This window comes from Neofelis nebulosa, chromosome 3 (genome assembly GCF_028018385.1).
Source record: "Neofelis nebulosa isolate mNeoNeb1 chromosome 3, mNeoNeb1.pri, whole genome shotgun sequence".
NCBI lineage: Eukaryota > Metazoa > Chordata > Mammalia > Carnivora > Felidae > Neofelis > Neofelis nebulosa.
Genome location: NC_080784.1, coordinates 41734325 through 41750243, shown reverse-complemented (window position 1 = coordinate 41750243; position 15919 = coordinate 41734325). Strand labels below are relative to the sequence as shown.

General features: G+C 42.8%; 2 protein-coding genes across 3 annotated transcripts in view; one reads left to right on the top strand and one right to left on the bottom strand.

Annotated features, from left to right (window-relative positions):
- POLB (DNA polymerase beta) overlaps window positions 1–887 on the top strand; it is a 30870-nt gene extending 29983 nt beyond the window's left edge. For both annotated transcript variants that reach the window (XM_058720542.1, XM_058720541.1), the window contains one exon: window positions 641–887. In XM_058720542.1, coding sequence (XP_058576525.1) covers window positions 641–735 — 95 coding nt within the window. In that variant the 3' untranslated portion in view covers window positions 736–887. The remainder of the gene's footprint in view (window positions 1–640) is intronic.
- Window positions 888–2509: 1622 nt separating this feature from the next.
- On the bottom strand, window positions 2510–5406 carry DKK4 (dickkopf WNT signaling pathway inhibitor 4). The gene is made up of 4 exons (XM_058720543.1): window positions 5165–5406; window positions 4484–4634; window positions 3858–4010; window positions 2510–2797 (listed from the first exon to the last, which is right to left on the bottom strand). The coding sequence occupies exons 1-4, from the start codon at window positions 5273–5275 to the stop codon at window positions 2547–2549; spliced, it is 666 nt and encodes a 221-aa protein (XP_058576526.1). The 5' UTR covers window positions 5276–5406; the 3' UTR covers window positions 2510–2546.
- Window positions 5407–15919: the final 10513 nt, after the last annotated feature.

Sequence of the window (15919 nt, the reverse complement as noted above, 5' to 3'; positions counted from 1 at the left end):
ATTAATAAATGAAAAGTTTAAAGAGTAAGAATTGCTTAATCTGTACTTGTTGATATCTCACCACTGTGTGAAACTGTGTGGTTTACTATTCTCTACTAGGAAAATGAAGATTTTGTCATTTTGTCCTCAAAGTATAAAATAGAACTTTCTTCCCTGGTAGACAGGGCAGTGCTTCTTGTGTGTAAACATGTATGAGCCACATTGGGACCTCATTAAATGAAGACTCTAATAGGGGGGCCCAAGATTCTGCATTTCTAGTAAGCTTCCAGGTGATTCCCGTACTGCTAGTCCAGAGACCACATTTTGAGCTGCAAAGGAAACTAGAGAGTATTTCATATGATACATGGTAGCTCTAGTGGAGATCCAGCAGAGAAGGAAATCATGAATTAGGATCATTTCAGTGGCTCCAGTTGGGATGCTCAGGTTACTTTTGTAGGATGATTAGTATATGTGACAAAGCTCAAACACAAGCCATGTGGGAGGATGGGGGGTGGGGCAGTCAATATCATTTTTTGGTGACTTGGTTACCATTTTCTTTTTCTTCTGAAAGTGAGCCCCATACAGCTGTTTTCCTTGCACCCTCATAATCAAATTCCAAAACTGGCTTGTAGGTAAGTTTCTTTTCTCTCTGTACTTTTAGGAGTTGCTGGAGAGCCTCTGCCAGTGGATAGTGAGAAAGACATCTTTGACTACATCCAGTGGAAATACCGAGAACCCAAGGATCGAAGTGAATGAGGCCTGTTCTTTCCAGACACAGCTCAACTCAACAGGAGTCTTAATTTATTTCTTAACCTTTGCTATGTAAGGGTCTTTGGTGTTTTTTAAGTGATTATTTCTTCTTCATGCTTTAGCTTGCACTGTAGTCAATAAAGCCTCTCTTACTATTATCAGAGAATCTTATTCTGATTTTATTAGGAAATAGCATATCATGTTAACATGTGCGATCACACTTTACTAAGGATTTAGTGGAAAGAATGAAGAGATGAGATGTTAGCAGTGTTCAATGGGAATTTTTATTTTCCCATTTTTTTTAACCTTATGCTATATAAGCCACATTACCCTACCACCTTTCCCTCCTATTTACTAATTACAATTAGTCAGGATACACCAGAGACTGGTTCAGTGTTTTTTAGAAATTAGGGACCTTCATAAATGTAATTATTTTCTTTGGTTGGCTTGGCACCCACATTCAATTTTGTCATATATACTTAAGACCTAAGTATAGGTTTATCTCTTAAATCTGAAATTGGTTGTAATTGATCAGAAAGAACTTACCTAAGCAAAACCACTTACAATATGCACCTGTATGTACAAAATATGGCCTCTTCAACTTCAAACAAACAAAAATTTCACTTATTTGCTCTAGTTTTCCTCCAAGGTAACTTTTTAAGTTCAAATGGTCAAACATATAAGTAAAAACACTCCTTGAAGACCTTAGCTTTGAAATTATATAATCTATATAGTAAATTAATATAATTTAATAATATAAGTTAATGTAATATAAATTAGATTAATTTATATAATTAAAGTTATATAAATATAAAATGTAAAAAGTTATCAAGTGGTTAAGTAAAGCTATTGAAAACAATGCATGCAAATGCTTTGTAACTTGCAAAGGACTATATTCACATAAAATATTACCTTTTGAATCTTATTTCTGTTTTTTTTTAATGTTTATTTTTGATAGAAAGAGCATCAATGGGAGAGGGGGAGAAAGAAAGGGAGACACAGACTTTTGAAGCAGGTTCCAGGCTCTGAGCTGTCAGCACAGAGCCCGATATAGGGCTCAGAATCACGAACTGCGAGATCATTACCTGAGCCAAAGTCTGACGCTTAACTGACTGATCCACCCAGGCGCCCGAATCTTATTTATTTATTAACCAAATTATTTTGTAGTGAAATGATATTTCCCTGACAAGAAATGAAAGAAAATAAATGAGGGATTTTAATATAATTTTTTTCCTTAATTTACTGTGATAGTTTTTTGCCAGTAAGATACAAGAATTAACTGCAGAAACCTTCACTTTTGTCCCCCAAGCTACTGTCGGGTACCAGAATTTCACTGGAAATGAAATAAAGATTTATTTGAACTAATTGAGTCACTAGATCAAATTAAACTTTTCTGTTGTGGAATCACATTTCTTTCCTGCAGAAATAGACAAAAAGCCAAAGCTGGTTTTCATTCATCACAAGGCAGCACATCGCAGTGCTCTGACTCAGTCTATCTCAGTTACTACAAGATTTGATTTTCAGGGATATATGTATGGAAAGTTTTTTATTTTAAGTTTATTTCTTTTGAGAGAGCATGAAATGGGGAGGGGCAGAGAGGGGCAGAGAGAATCCCAGGCAAGCTCCGCAGCGTCAGCACAGAGCCCAAGGCAGGACTCAATCCAGCTAATTGCAAGATCACAACCTGAGCCGAAACCAAGAGTCAAAGACTTAACCAAATGAGCCACCCAGGCACCCTTGTATGGGAAAGATTTTTTAAAGTAATGTCTGAGATTTCTGTTTGAATACAATAAGGAGTTGTCTTTATTTTGAAGTATTTAGATTTTTTGGCATACTCTTAACCGTGTGTGTTGTTGGTTGCCGGTCACTTGATTTCGACATATTAGTCCAGGACCACAGTCACAGCGCTGGAAGATCTCTGGAGCCTGAGCGGTATCTTTATGCCCTCTCCTAGAGCAGACCTGTCCCTCCAATAGAACTGGCTTACAAATTTTAGTCCAGAAATGACGAGCACAGCAGAGTCCAGCTCCACAGTCCAAAGTTCTAAGGCATCTTTCTCCCTCTTGTCCTGTAACAAGATTCGTAAGGGCTGCAGCAAAAGTGGGGAAAGTGGCACGTGAGGGGGTTATCGCTGGGGTAAAGGTGTGGGATATAGAAAGAACTGAAGGCCACAAAGGAAGAACAGAGCATGCAGGTCTCCCAGAGCTAAATCTACTAAAAGTATATGAAATGGAAATTTCAGCCCTACCTAATAGAATTTGTTTTATAAAGTTAAAACATTTTCAAAGGAAGATGGGATTTCCAGTCTTGAGGAATGAAATAAGCATCCCTTATCAGTGTTTTTGTTTTTTTTTTAATGGGATTTATCCTGGCATAAAGACCATTACTTATAAAAGGGACTGTTAACCTGAAGGCACAAGAATGGCCAATTCACTGCTTTCAAACATTCTACTTAATTTCTGTCACAGATTGGAATTTGAGACTACAATTTTGTAAAAAGCTTCATCTTAGTGGGTTGTATTTTGTTTGAGAATAAAAAGTTAATGCATTTACTTTCATTTCTCTTTTTTCTCTTCATTTTTTATTCTGAGGATCTAGAAAGGGAAACTGCCATTTGTTAAATTACAGACTATAAAAAGATACATGTGTAAAATTCAATTAAAAATCTTGCTAACCAGTTCATTATTATGGCTATTCCCCTGTCCTTTTGCTGATTGCCTTATGTTACTCCCTGCATGATCTCCATAGCTGCTTACAGAAAGAGATGAGAAACAAGACATACTCCCTATGTGTTTCTGGAGTGGAGAGGAATCAAGTCAGTTTCAGCCTATCCTTAAAAGGCTAGGGGGAGGAAATGTTTTTCTTTAATGTTTATTTAGTTTTGAGAGAGAGAGAGAACAAGCAGGGGAGGGGCAGAGAGAGAGGGAGACAGAATCCAAATCAGGCTCCAGGCTCTGAGCTGTCAGCACAGAGCCAGATGCGGGGCTCAAACTCACGAACTGCAAGATCATGACTTGAACCGAAGTTGGATGCTTAACCAACTGAGCCACCCAGGTGCCCTGGAAATGTTTTTCTTTAAAAAAAAAAAAAAAAAAAAAAAAAAAGAGTGCTCAGAATGCTTCTCTTACCCTTCCCGCCTTGTGGTTTCTTAATATTTGGCTTTCTTTTGGGTTTGTTTTCCTGAATTGGATGCTCAGTTGTTCCTTTTGTTTCTATATCATCTTGGTCATCCATCTGCCTTTCCAATATTGGGGTTGCATCTTCCATTGTAGTACAAACATCTGAGCAACAACCAGATGTAGTTCGAGTTATTAACTCAAGGACTAGAACCACAGACATGCTAATTATCATACTGTTACATAGTTTGGCAGTACCTCTGCCTTCAGTTTATATATAACTTTCAAGATTTCTGGGACATATGCACTAAATATTTACATGCACATATGGTAAAGAAAGTGGTTAAGTAATAAGTGGAATCCAAGTGAAAATGAAAGAATTTGTAAGGTTCCAACTTGAACCTTTCCTTGAAAATCATTATCTCTAGGTTGTTGGCAAAAATTGTTGCCAGGAAATAAACTATTTTGTTGCATTAAGAAAAGGCAGCTGCATAAATTACTTCAAGTATAAATCCAGGAAATCTTTAGAGAGTGCCTATCTTGGAATATTCTAGTGCATGAGATTCGGATGCTGTCTTCAGTGTAAAGCCACTGTTCACTGGGGCAGAGCAGTCCCACAGGGGTTTATGACAGCTTACCATTCATGCACAGTGTTCCAGGGCAGCACATGGCATTACGTTGGCACCTCCTTCGTAACCCGCGACATGTAGCACAGAATGGCCTCTCATCTTGAGGCTTGAGGCAGAATTTTCTGGAACTGCAGTCCTTGTCAGACAAGCACTGTGAACCCTGTAGGGAAAAACTTGTCACAGGCCGGGCAATCCAACAAGATGTAGGATGACTTTTAATTCAAAGTGGGAGATGGAGGAAGCCAAATCACAGTGGCACTTTGAATGCAGGGACAAACCTTAGGTGGCACCTTAATTTTTCAATATAATTGGTTTTCTCCCACAAAGGAGAGACCAAATTTCCAATGAAGAAACCTATGTGTTGCATAGGTTACTCGTGTTCGAAAAATTGTCCTAAAAAGTTGTCCTCGTTTTAAAACTCAGGATTTAAATTTCTTATGCTCTTTCTGTAAGTGGAAGAAAATGTCTTCCCATGTGTGTCTTATAGATGGTTATGAGATTTTTGATTTATATCTGTTACCTCTAGAAGCTGTGCTACAGTTTAATTAAATATAATGTGGGTATTTGTGCCATTCCTATTTGATTTCTTTTCTCAGGTGAGTCCCATCAATCACTGCACCCATTTGCCAGCTAGCACCTCGGTGAGTCTTACCCAAGTGAACTGCCCCCTGCTCCCTGGTTGAACTTTACCTTCCGAGCCCCGTGCACGTCGGCAGAGCTCTTGATGTTGTTGAAGTCCAAAACCAGAGCACTCAGGGGGGCACAGAACCAGCTGAGCCCCAGCAAGACCACCACCGCCATCCTTCAATCACCTTGACCTTCTCAGCTGTCTCCGCGTTCTCCAAACTGAGCGGCAATAAACCTACAATAGAGCTTTTGCCAAAATGGAAACCCTGCAAGTCGTCCGTAACTGCTTTTCCTGAAGGAAAAACAAATCTTTGTCTAAGAAAGGTGTGTGAAATAGGATGAGTGAGGTCTAACCAGCAGATTCCTTCTGAAACGATTTATACCAGATGTGCCCCCCTCATCTCTCTCCACCTCCCTCCCTCCTCCTTCATTTCCTTCCTCCTTACCCCACACAGGCTTCAACAAATCCCTTCAGATCTGTTTGATCAATAGTTCAAAACAAGGACTCAATAGAGGGAGAGGAGAGGCAGGGCCACAGCGGCTTCTCCTCCAGGGGTTGAATCCCTCTTAATTATTGCATATCAAAGTTAGTTCAAAGGGTTAGCAGAAGAGCAGGATGTCTGTATCAAAGGCAAACTCTGATAATCACCTGCATTTCCTACCTTCAATAATCCTTTGGGGGTGGAGGGAGTCTGTTCTAAGATCTGTTTTCACGGCTAATTGTGCTCAAAGAAAGAATGAATCATATTGGCCAATATGCTGTCAAGGATGCCAAAAACTAATGAGTTACAAAATATCCTGAGAAGCTTTAAACTCTGCTTCAGATAGTGAAGACAGATAGAAAAGAGAAAAAATGCCTTCTGATTAGCTCTGGCATCCAGATGTAAAAATCGCAATGGCTTAAAAGCTGTGAGCATAATGGCACCTGTTCTAATTAAATGTCAATTGGAAAATAATCCTCCTTAAACTGAAAATTGAACTGTTTGAGGCTACGGTTATTTAATTAGGAAAACAATGAGATTTATAACAACCCTCCTCTCCTATTACTTGATGATGGGGGCAACCACAGAAAGTCTATTTTATGCAGATTCATACAATTCAATAGGAAGCTCTGGATGCATTTTATGTGCAATATATTTACTTACTTTGTATTGCATTGGTTAAACTGACTTGAGCAGTGTGCCTGTGTGGATCAGTTAAGTGTCTGGCTGTTGATTTCAGCTCAGATCATGATCTCACAGTTCGTGAGATCAAACTCCACATCGGGCTCTGCGCTGACATCTTGGAATTCTCTCTCTCTCTGCCTCCCTCCCCACCCCCCATGCATATGCATGCATGTGTGCACACTCTCTCAAAATAAATATATATATATATATATATATATATATATATATATATATATTAAGTTAAAAAAATTGACTCAAGCAGAACAGGTCTCCAGGTCTCTTGGACATTTCAGATGGAATGTCATTCATTTTCAATTTTTCCTAATTTGAATTTTTGAAAACATCTTCTTCATCCCTTGGTGTCTCATTTTTTCTTTTTTCAGCCAGACTGTTAGAGAAGTCAAATCATTTAGACCTGTAATCACTGCCTAAGTATTTTAGCAGTGGAACAATCCAGATCTGGGCCAAAACATTTTTTTTTCTCACTCCTTGTTTTCGTCGTTCTCAGTGTAGACTCATGCTGGTACCTCAGGTGAGAGGTGCCGTTTAAAATCTAAAAATGCAGGTATGCCTGGCTGGCTTGGCCAGTGGAGCATGGGCCTCTTGATCTTCGGGTTGTGGGTCGAGTCCCACATTGGGTGTAGAGATTACTTAAAAATAAAATCTTTAACAACAACAACAACAACAACAACAACAACGACAAATCTAAAAATGCATCGTTTCTAAGCCATAAATGGCAGTCTTGGTATTGCTGGGTCTTCCTCCAGAACCCCAGCCCATTGAAATGTATCTCAACATGCTGTACAATGGGAACATTTCCAGTCCCGAGTAATGGGTTGGTAGCATTTAGCAGCAGGTGAGCTGAGGCTTCCTTTCCTCAGCTCTCTCCCTTGGGTTGGGGCTGCTTGTCCACCACTCATGTAGTACAAGAAGGAGCTACTTCTTCTGCAAGGATGCCTTTTTTTTTTTTTTTTTTTTTTGCTTCAACTGAAAACATCAAACACCCTTTGATAGTTATGATAAGCCTGATGACTAGGTGTGTTACAGGATTTATTTTGAAGTTGGACAATTATGACCAAGGATAAAGGAGAGAGCCCCAGGGTTCCCTCTCTGCTGGGGATCTCTGCTTCCTGTTACCTAACTGAAGAGAGAATATCAGGGCACCAAAGGCCTCTGGCAATAAACACAGACAAAAGGGCTGATGGGAAATCTTGTAACACAGCAGAAGTATTCATTGAGCACTTCGTATGTAGCAGACCCTGTGGTTAGATGTTGGGAATAAATAAAACAGAATCCTTGGCCCTGAGGAACCAGTGTCCAGTCAGAAGATACATATATATCTAGGGATGCTTCCGATATATTGTAACAAGTGCTAAGATAAAGGCATAAATGTGTGGCTGGAGGATCACAGGGGATGGCATGACTAGACCCTCTAGAGAAATAAAGAAATGCATCTACAGAGGAGGTAATATTGGAGCTGGGTTTTGTGGGATGAGTAGGAGTTTCCTGGGCTGAGAAGCAGAGGATGGTCTCACCCCAGGCTCAGGGGGTGAAGTGTGTGGAGGGGCAGGGAGGTGTGTCTCAGCTCCAGGGAGAGATTGTGTCTGCCTGAGGCAGGTGGTAAAGGACAAGATGAAGCTACACTATGAGGAACCTGATACACCATGCAAAGAAAACTGGATTTAACTTATGTGTGAAGTCATCGGAGATATGTAAGCTTGAAAATGGCATGACCTAAATTCCTTTTTAAGAAGGCAGTGGTGGTGGCCACGTGGAACAATAGTTGTAGTGGGTGAAAGGGGACACTGGGCCATGACTCAGGTCTCAGCTGCAATTCCCACATGATGAGGAGGAAGTCCAATGTAAGGCAGTGGCACAGTGGTGATGAGGACCAAGCAAAGGGTGGGGTTTTGAAGTTGAACCTCTGTCATCAGATGTGGGGTGTAGGGAGCCAGTGGGAAGGGAGGAGCTGAGAGAGCTGGCCAGTTCTAATCTCACACCCCAGGTGGGCTGTGGCAGCACTAAAGCAGAGAATTCAGGGTGAAAAGCAAGTTGGGGTGGCAGGGTGACAGTTGGTCATGGGAAAAGCTATCCAGTTCATCAAGTCTTTGCTGGATATCTAATATCGAGGTGTTTTCCAGGAGTGATGCTCTCCATCTGCCTCCCACAGACAGAGGGAGGAAGGATGCAGACATCAGACACCGGGCGGTTACAAATAGGCATGGAATAGGACAGTAAAGCACACATGTCCGTGTCTGTGTCTCTCTGCACTGAGTACGAGATTTGGGGTCAGACTGGCCTGAATCAATCACAACGCTGGCTTCTCCCGTGTCCCCACCACACCCACCTCCCCTGTGCATCCCTCTACCTATCATGGCACTTACAAAGCTCTTTTGTCTACTTATTGTGTCTACAGCCAGATGATAAGCTCTGTGAAGGCAGGCCCATAGCTAATTCATCTTGATATCCTCATGCCTGGAGTGCCCGGCACTCAAGAGAAGCCCCACACAATTTTGATGTGATAGATGAATGCACAAATAAATGGATATATAGTGGGGCGCCTGGGTGGCACAGTCAGTTGGGTGTCTGACTTCGACTCAGGCCATGATCTCATGGTTCACAAGTTCGAGCCCCGCGTCAGGCTCTGTGCTGACAGCTCAGAGCCTGGAGCTGCTTCAGATTCTGTGTCTCCCTCTCTGTCCCTCCCCCACTCACTCTCTCTCTCTGTCTCAAAAATAAAATAAACATGAAAAATTTTTTAAATGAATGTGGAGTAACTTTGTGGTGCTGGGCAAGTTACTTCATCTTTCCAGGCTGCAGTATCCCCTGCTGGAAGCTGGCTGCCCTCCTCCATAATGATGACATTTTGAGGGTTCGATGTGTGAAAACATGTGTAAGGGCCTGGGGCAGTCACTGGCACTCAACACTCCAAATACGTGTCTTTTACCTCTTTTCCAGGCCAGAACTTTCCAGTGTCACGTAAACTTCAGTACCCAGCATGACACATAGCCCTTCCGTGGCAGGCTCTCCACAGATCTTTGTTCCACCAATTCATCAAGGAAGAATCTCCCCTAACCTCGGGCCTCATTTGGCAACAGGGCCACTATTTCTATGTCTCCTAAAAAGCCAGAGCAATTTTGAGGAAATTAAGTATGTGACATCTGCCTGGAAAGTAGCTTTTGGCATATTTTCAAATCTGCCAAGGCCACTGGCTCGTTCATAATCACAGCGTGCCTCAGTTGGGATGCCAGCAACTGAAAGGAGATGCCCCTGTGGCAGCGTTTACTGCAAGGCTTCACCTCAGTCATCTGGGGATTAGAGATGATGGGGCAGCGGGAAGAGGATGGCAGGGAGAGGGAAGGAGGGAGGGGACAGCTTTACAAACGTTTCTGCTTAAAAGGCATTTTCCCTGCTCTTAGGTCAGGGCGCCAAAGCACACACACTCAGACTGCGGCAGCAAGGACCTTGCAGAGGCTGTGGCTGCCTCTCAGAGAGACACCAGGAGCTCTGTCAGCCGCAGAACAAAGAAACCCTCACACACACTTTTGGCCGAGATGCTGCCATCTTGACACCCTCTGACAAGGATTAGGGGTTCACTGAAAATCTCAAACTGATTCTCTTACTTCCACAATGAGTATCTAGGCCAAAAGAACATTCAGATGGAGCACTAGGGACTGAGTTTAGAAGAAGTGAAAATTCCCAGAGAAACCCCCAAGGGCCCCAGCTTCGGCTCTGTAGGTCACCTGCCGCTCCGTGGGTGACTCACATTGTTTGTCCGGGAAGCACTGTGGGCTGGTGTGTGGGAGCAGACACCTGTATCCTCCGGAATGACAGCTGCTCTAGTTCAAGTCAAAGGCAGAGTGTCAGAACCCGTGATTTATAGTCACTTAGGAATGGAAATTTTTATTTGCTATGGCTCCTGTGTCAAAACCAGTTTGATTTCCATAAATTTTGCTTTCCTTAAAAGAAAATCAAAGTAACTGAAACAAGCAGGTCTTTGGCAGAATCTCACAGGAAATGTTCAATAAAATAAAAGATGAGAAGGGCATGTTGAGAAGAGACAGAGATTGCAGGATATAATCAAAGAGTTGCTGTAAACGTTACGGGTTAGTTACCTGAGGTCAGAAGGTAAAGCAAACCACTTGTAACAGCTGAGGAGTCGCCTGTCAGATGTCTTGCAGCTAAGCATGGGGACAACGCTGGAGGCATTAAGGCGGAAGCCAGGGAGATGGGGTCCTGGCCTCTTCACTGACTGTGTGGCCTTGGCTTGGTCACATCATCTCCCAGCTAACCTCCTCATCTTTCCGAGAGCCTCTTACAGACCAGTGTTCTGGGAGATTACAGGGGGGTCCCTGGCCACCATGTTGCTCAGCTCCAGGAGATTGTTTGGATGCTAGTCTGTGTGAATCACCCGCTTTGGAGTCTACCCCCAAGGAGGTGCTGGGGACTCCCTTTTCTTGCAGCAACAGCCTCAGAACTCTCCCGACTTCATTCTAGGCACCCAGCTAGAAGCAGCTCCAAGAATCCACGAGCTTCCGTCTTCCAGGATATGCTCTGTCTTCATTTGTTTTTTACTTAAAAAAATTAGATGAGGTTGTGTGTGACTTCATAAACCCAAATAATGCCTATCTGTCCCGCCCTGCTCCCAGGTACTTGTCTTAGTCCGTTCAGGCTGCTACAACAAAAATACCACAGACTGGGGGGCTTCTAAACAACAGAAATTCATCTCTCACAGTTCTGGAGTCTGGAAGTCCAAAGTCAGGGTGCCCACAACGTCAGGTTCAGGCCTGGGTCCTGGTTTATGAACAGCTGTCTCCTCACGTGGTAGAACGAGAGAGGAAGTTCTCTGGGATCTCCCTTATAAGGACACAATCCCACTCATGAAGACTTCATCCTCGTGCCCTAAGCACTCCCCCAAAAGCCCCCACCTCCTAAACCTGTCACATCAGGCATTAAGATTTCTATGTAAGAATTTGGAGAGGATGCAAGCATTCAGACCATGGCAATGCTCTTCCTCCCCCATACCAGGTTGTCACCGACATATCACATTGCACAAAACGTGGGGGACAGGGGAGTGTGACAACAAATGCTACTATGAAAAGGCAAGAAAACATGAAAAAGAAGCTGCCCCTGTGGCAATACCTATCAGCTGGAAAGCGTAACAGCTCCCGTCATCGGTCAGTGAAGGAGCCAACGAACTGAGAAGAGGGCGTATGTATGTTTGGGTGAACTGTGTCACTGCTGCTGTGGCTCTGTGACTAGGATGTCCTTTTGTCCATGCCGCCATGTTCCCCAGCTGAGGTCTATTGACCACGTGTGTCAGATTTTGATGTCGGTTGTTGTTTTTTTTAACTGAATGATATTTCCATTTCTAGAGAGTCTACAACTGACTTCTTGAGGCCCTTTCAGACTTTTGGTTGCCCGCAGCCTCTTCCCATGACAAAGCGGGTTCTGCCATCTTTTGATCTAGACCAAACTGGGTCTGATTCTTTTCCCTCAAAAGTTTCCCCTCAGGGGTCAGTCCAACTGCATTAGGAGACCCCAAATCTGCCTGGAGTCTCAATTCTGAAGAAGCACATTTTAAAAAATGTATGGCTATAGTGGCTATAGCTAACAATACCGTGCTGTGTATGTAGAAGTTGCTATGAAAGTAGAGCTTTAATGTTCCCACCATAGCAACAACAAGAAGATAATTATGTAAGATAAAGGATAGGTTAACTAGCCTTATTGTGGTAAATATTTGCTACATATATGTGAATCAAATAATCACATTGTACTCCTTAAGGTTACATGATGTTATATGTCAATTATATCTTAGTAACACTTGTAAAAAAGAATGGCTACCCATGAGCTCTGCACACATGAACTCTGGAATCCCCTTCTGGAGGGGATAAGCTACTTGCCGTGAATTTCCCTGGGGTATTCTCCAGGAGGCCCGCCCAGTTCTGGTATCCTTCCCCGTTAGAGTCACTCTTCCAGGGTGTCTTCATCTGGTTACTCCATCTCCCCAGGTGTTGTGAAGTATCTGACTCACTGAATGTGATCTAGCCTTCTCTGTCCAGGCTCCTACTCTGTATATACCCTGGATGTGGTCCAAGCTGCCTCATAACTTTGGCCAAAGTAAGCTGTCTGTGTGGCTGGAGCCCTCTGGCTGGGCCCCATTTGACCAGTTTAATACTGGGTGGGTGTAGCGGGGTGAAGACACTGAAGTTCACAGAGGTCAAGTAATTTGCCTAGGTCACATGGCTAGTGAGTTGCAGATATAGGATTTGAACATCAGTTTTCTGGTTCCAAAGTTTATTTTTTCCACTATACCACACTACACAGCTTGCTAGCTAAAGTCCATTCCCAAACATAGCAAATTGCATGAAACACAGGTGTATATTCACTAAGAAATAAAATCACAGGGAACACTGCCTGTTGCCATATTTGGATTATATACAGCTGTAGGACTATGTCACCTTTTCCCTATATTATCCTTTATGGAAATGTGATATAGTGGTTAAGATGAAATAACTTGCAGGTTGTGTCAGCCAGGCTGTACCCTAACCTACATGTGGTACATTGACAACACTGGTTTCCTCATATAGACAATTTGCAAAGATTTGATGGTGCCCTTTCAACCTTCAACATAGGCTTTGACTTTGGTAGGGAAGCCCCCAGACACACCATCTAACCCGATAGGATTCATAACTGTGTTCACAACCTTGTGAAGAATTTGGATAAAGCTCTGGAGAGCAAGAGGAGGACAGAGTTCATCACCCTGACACGCAAACCCCAAACCCAGTGCCCACTAGCACATTTAGCTTTGCATTTACTTTGATCCCTTGCACCCTCTTGTGGTCAAGAGTGAAGTGAGCACTCGGAAGGCCCAATGTAAATTCCAGGTACTCCATTCCAGAGGTATTTCTCAATTTTTGGTGGAAATTCCCCATGGAACAGCACCCGCCTTCTCATAAACCTAAGTACTTCCCCACCTTATGAAAGTGACCTTCCCTTTTCTAATTATAACAGAAAAACATGTTTTCAAATTTTAGAAATTTTGGAAAATACATAAAAGTGTGAAGAAGAAATTAAAAGTCACACATACTCTGACCCAGCAGAGACAGTCACTATCAAATTTCGGTGAATTCCCCCCAATTTTTTCTATGCAGGTACATATACACATATACATGTAGCATTTTTTTAATAATTTTTTAAATGCTTATTTATTTTTGAGAGAGAGAGAGACAGAGTGTGAGCGGGGTAAGGGCAGACAGAGAGGGAAACACAGAATCTGAAGTAGGCTCCAGGCTCCGAGCTGTCAGCACAGAGCCCACAAGGCTGGACCTCACAAACCATGAGATCATGACCTGAGCTAAAGTCCGACGCTTAACTGACTGAGCCACCCAGGCGCCCCTCATTTATTTTGTAATATACAATGTAATTAATCTATCACCAGCTCCAGAACTTGCCATTTCTAATGCTTACCCCTGCCCATGTGTGTCTCCTCTACCCAGTCCCTCTGTCTGCCTCCCCAACACTGATGTTTATGGTTATCATTCCGTTGTTTCCTCTTAAAGTAAAATTACAACATACACACACAACTTGGGATTACACTCTATTTACTTTTGTTTCCTCTTTTTTTTTCCCCACTGAACATTTTCCTTAGATCATCAAATATTATCAGAACACATGGCTGTACCTTCACCCAGAATACAGGTGTATTACAGTTTATTTAATGAATCCTCTAAATGTTGGTCATTCAGATTGTTTTAAAATTTTTGCCACTCTAAATCATTCAAGCTGTTTAAGAGAATACATCTATGATTGTTTCCTAGAGATGAGCCCTTAGGCATGGAATTTCAGGGTATGGTGTACTGAAGTCTTTGACCGCTCTGCCCCTCTGCACTGGAAGCCATGGCCCTCTTGTCCTCCTGAGCCGTTCTGAGACATCACCTCCTCGGAGCAGCCTCCAGTCTCTTCCCCCGGCCCGCTTAGGTGCTCTCACTGCTGGGTCCCCCTGTGCTCTGCAGCCTCCTTGTAGACGGCCAAAGGACATGGGTTGCATCTCCTCCTCTTCAAAGATGCTCAGTAACTAGGGGATCCTCACCCCTCATCAGAATTTTGGAGTCCTTGAAAAGAAACAAGTGAGCCCTTTTGCTTCAAAAGAAACAGGGAATGGGGCGCCTGGGTGGCTCAGTCAGTTGATCGTCCGGCTTTGGCTCAGGTCATGATCTCGCGGTCCAGGGGTTCAAGCCCCGCATCGGACTCCGTGCGGACAGCTTGGAGCCTGGAGCCTGCTTCGGATTCTGTGTCTCCCTCGCTCTCTCTGCCCCTCCCCCATTCGTGCTCTGTCTCACTCTGTCTTCAAAAATAAATAAATGTTTTAAAAAAATTAAAAAGAAACAGGGAATTAAATAATACCACTGGCATTAGAATCTTATTATTACTTTTTTACGTTTAGCATAATTGAGCTACCAAATCTTCACAGCGGGGCCTCTGCTCTTCAGTTGTTTTTTCATTTCTGAGGGTAAAACTATACTAACTTTTGAGATTTTTCTCTCAAAAAGGTAATGTAGGGGCGCCTGGGTGGCTCAGTTGGTTGTGTCCAACTCTTGATTTTGGCTCAGGTCATTATCTCACAGTACATGAGAGTGAGCCCTGAGTCAGACTCTGTACTGGAGTTATGCATGGAGCCTGCTTGGGATTCTCTCTCTGCCCCTCTGCCACTCACACTCACTCTCTCTCTCTTTCAAAATAAAATAAATAAACTTAAAAAATGGTAATGTAGGCAGTTCAGCAGGCTATTTTCACTAGAGCAGGTGACTTATACTGGAAAACTGCTCACAAGGTAACATGGGCCTCTGGACCCATATAGCACTTAGGGCGGTTTCCTCATGTAACAGCTCTGAGCATGGTGCCTGCACATAGCAAGTATTCAGCAAATGTTTCACAAATGAAGGTGTCTCAGATCCCTTCCTGCTCTAAAATTCTGTTTCTAGAGATTTTATAGGAAAAGAATGTCATATTATTAGAATTTGGACCGAGAAAGTTCTAAGGGTTTAGATCCCAGTGCAAGTGGGGGAATGAGAAGTAGCTGTAGTTTCAAAGTGGTCAAGGTCAGGGTCTTGACATAGACCTTGAGCATTAGCATGGATGCCAACTTGACAGGGCCAGAGGGACATGAAGCAAAGCAAGGATTTCCTCGGTAGCAGCTGTTTTCCTTGACACTTTCTTTCAACACCTTCTTCCTATATCAGGTGTTGGGAAAGAGGAAGTCTCTCTGCATGACCTGGGACTGGTGTTGTGAGATCCTTTTAGAAGAAAGATCTTTGGATAACAGAAGCAGAAGGAAGGAATTTTGCCAAATTCCCATTCAAGTGCTCTTTGTAGCCTTTAATGGCCAGGTATATCTGACAAAAGCCAGGTCTGTGCCAGAGTACAGGCTGAAGTGTGGCTTTAATATGTGTGTGTGTGTGTGTGTGTGTGTGTGTGTGTGTGTGTATAATTATGTGTGTATGTGTATATATGCGTATTCTTTGCCTACATAACTTTCAGACCTATAGCATATTTTCATTTGTCGTTAACGAATTAACATTTTCCGTATGCTAGGTAGATTGTTATGTGCTTTAGATACATTATTTTATTTACTATCCACTCAACCCTCTGA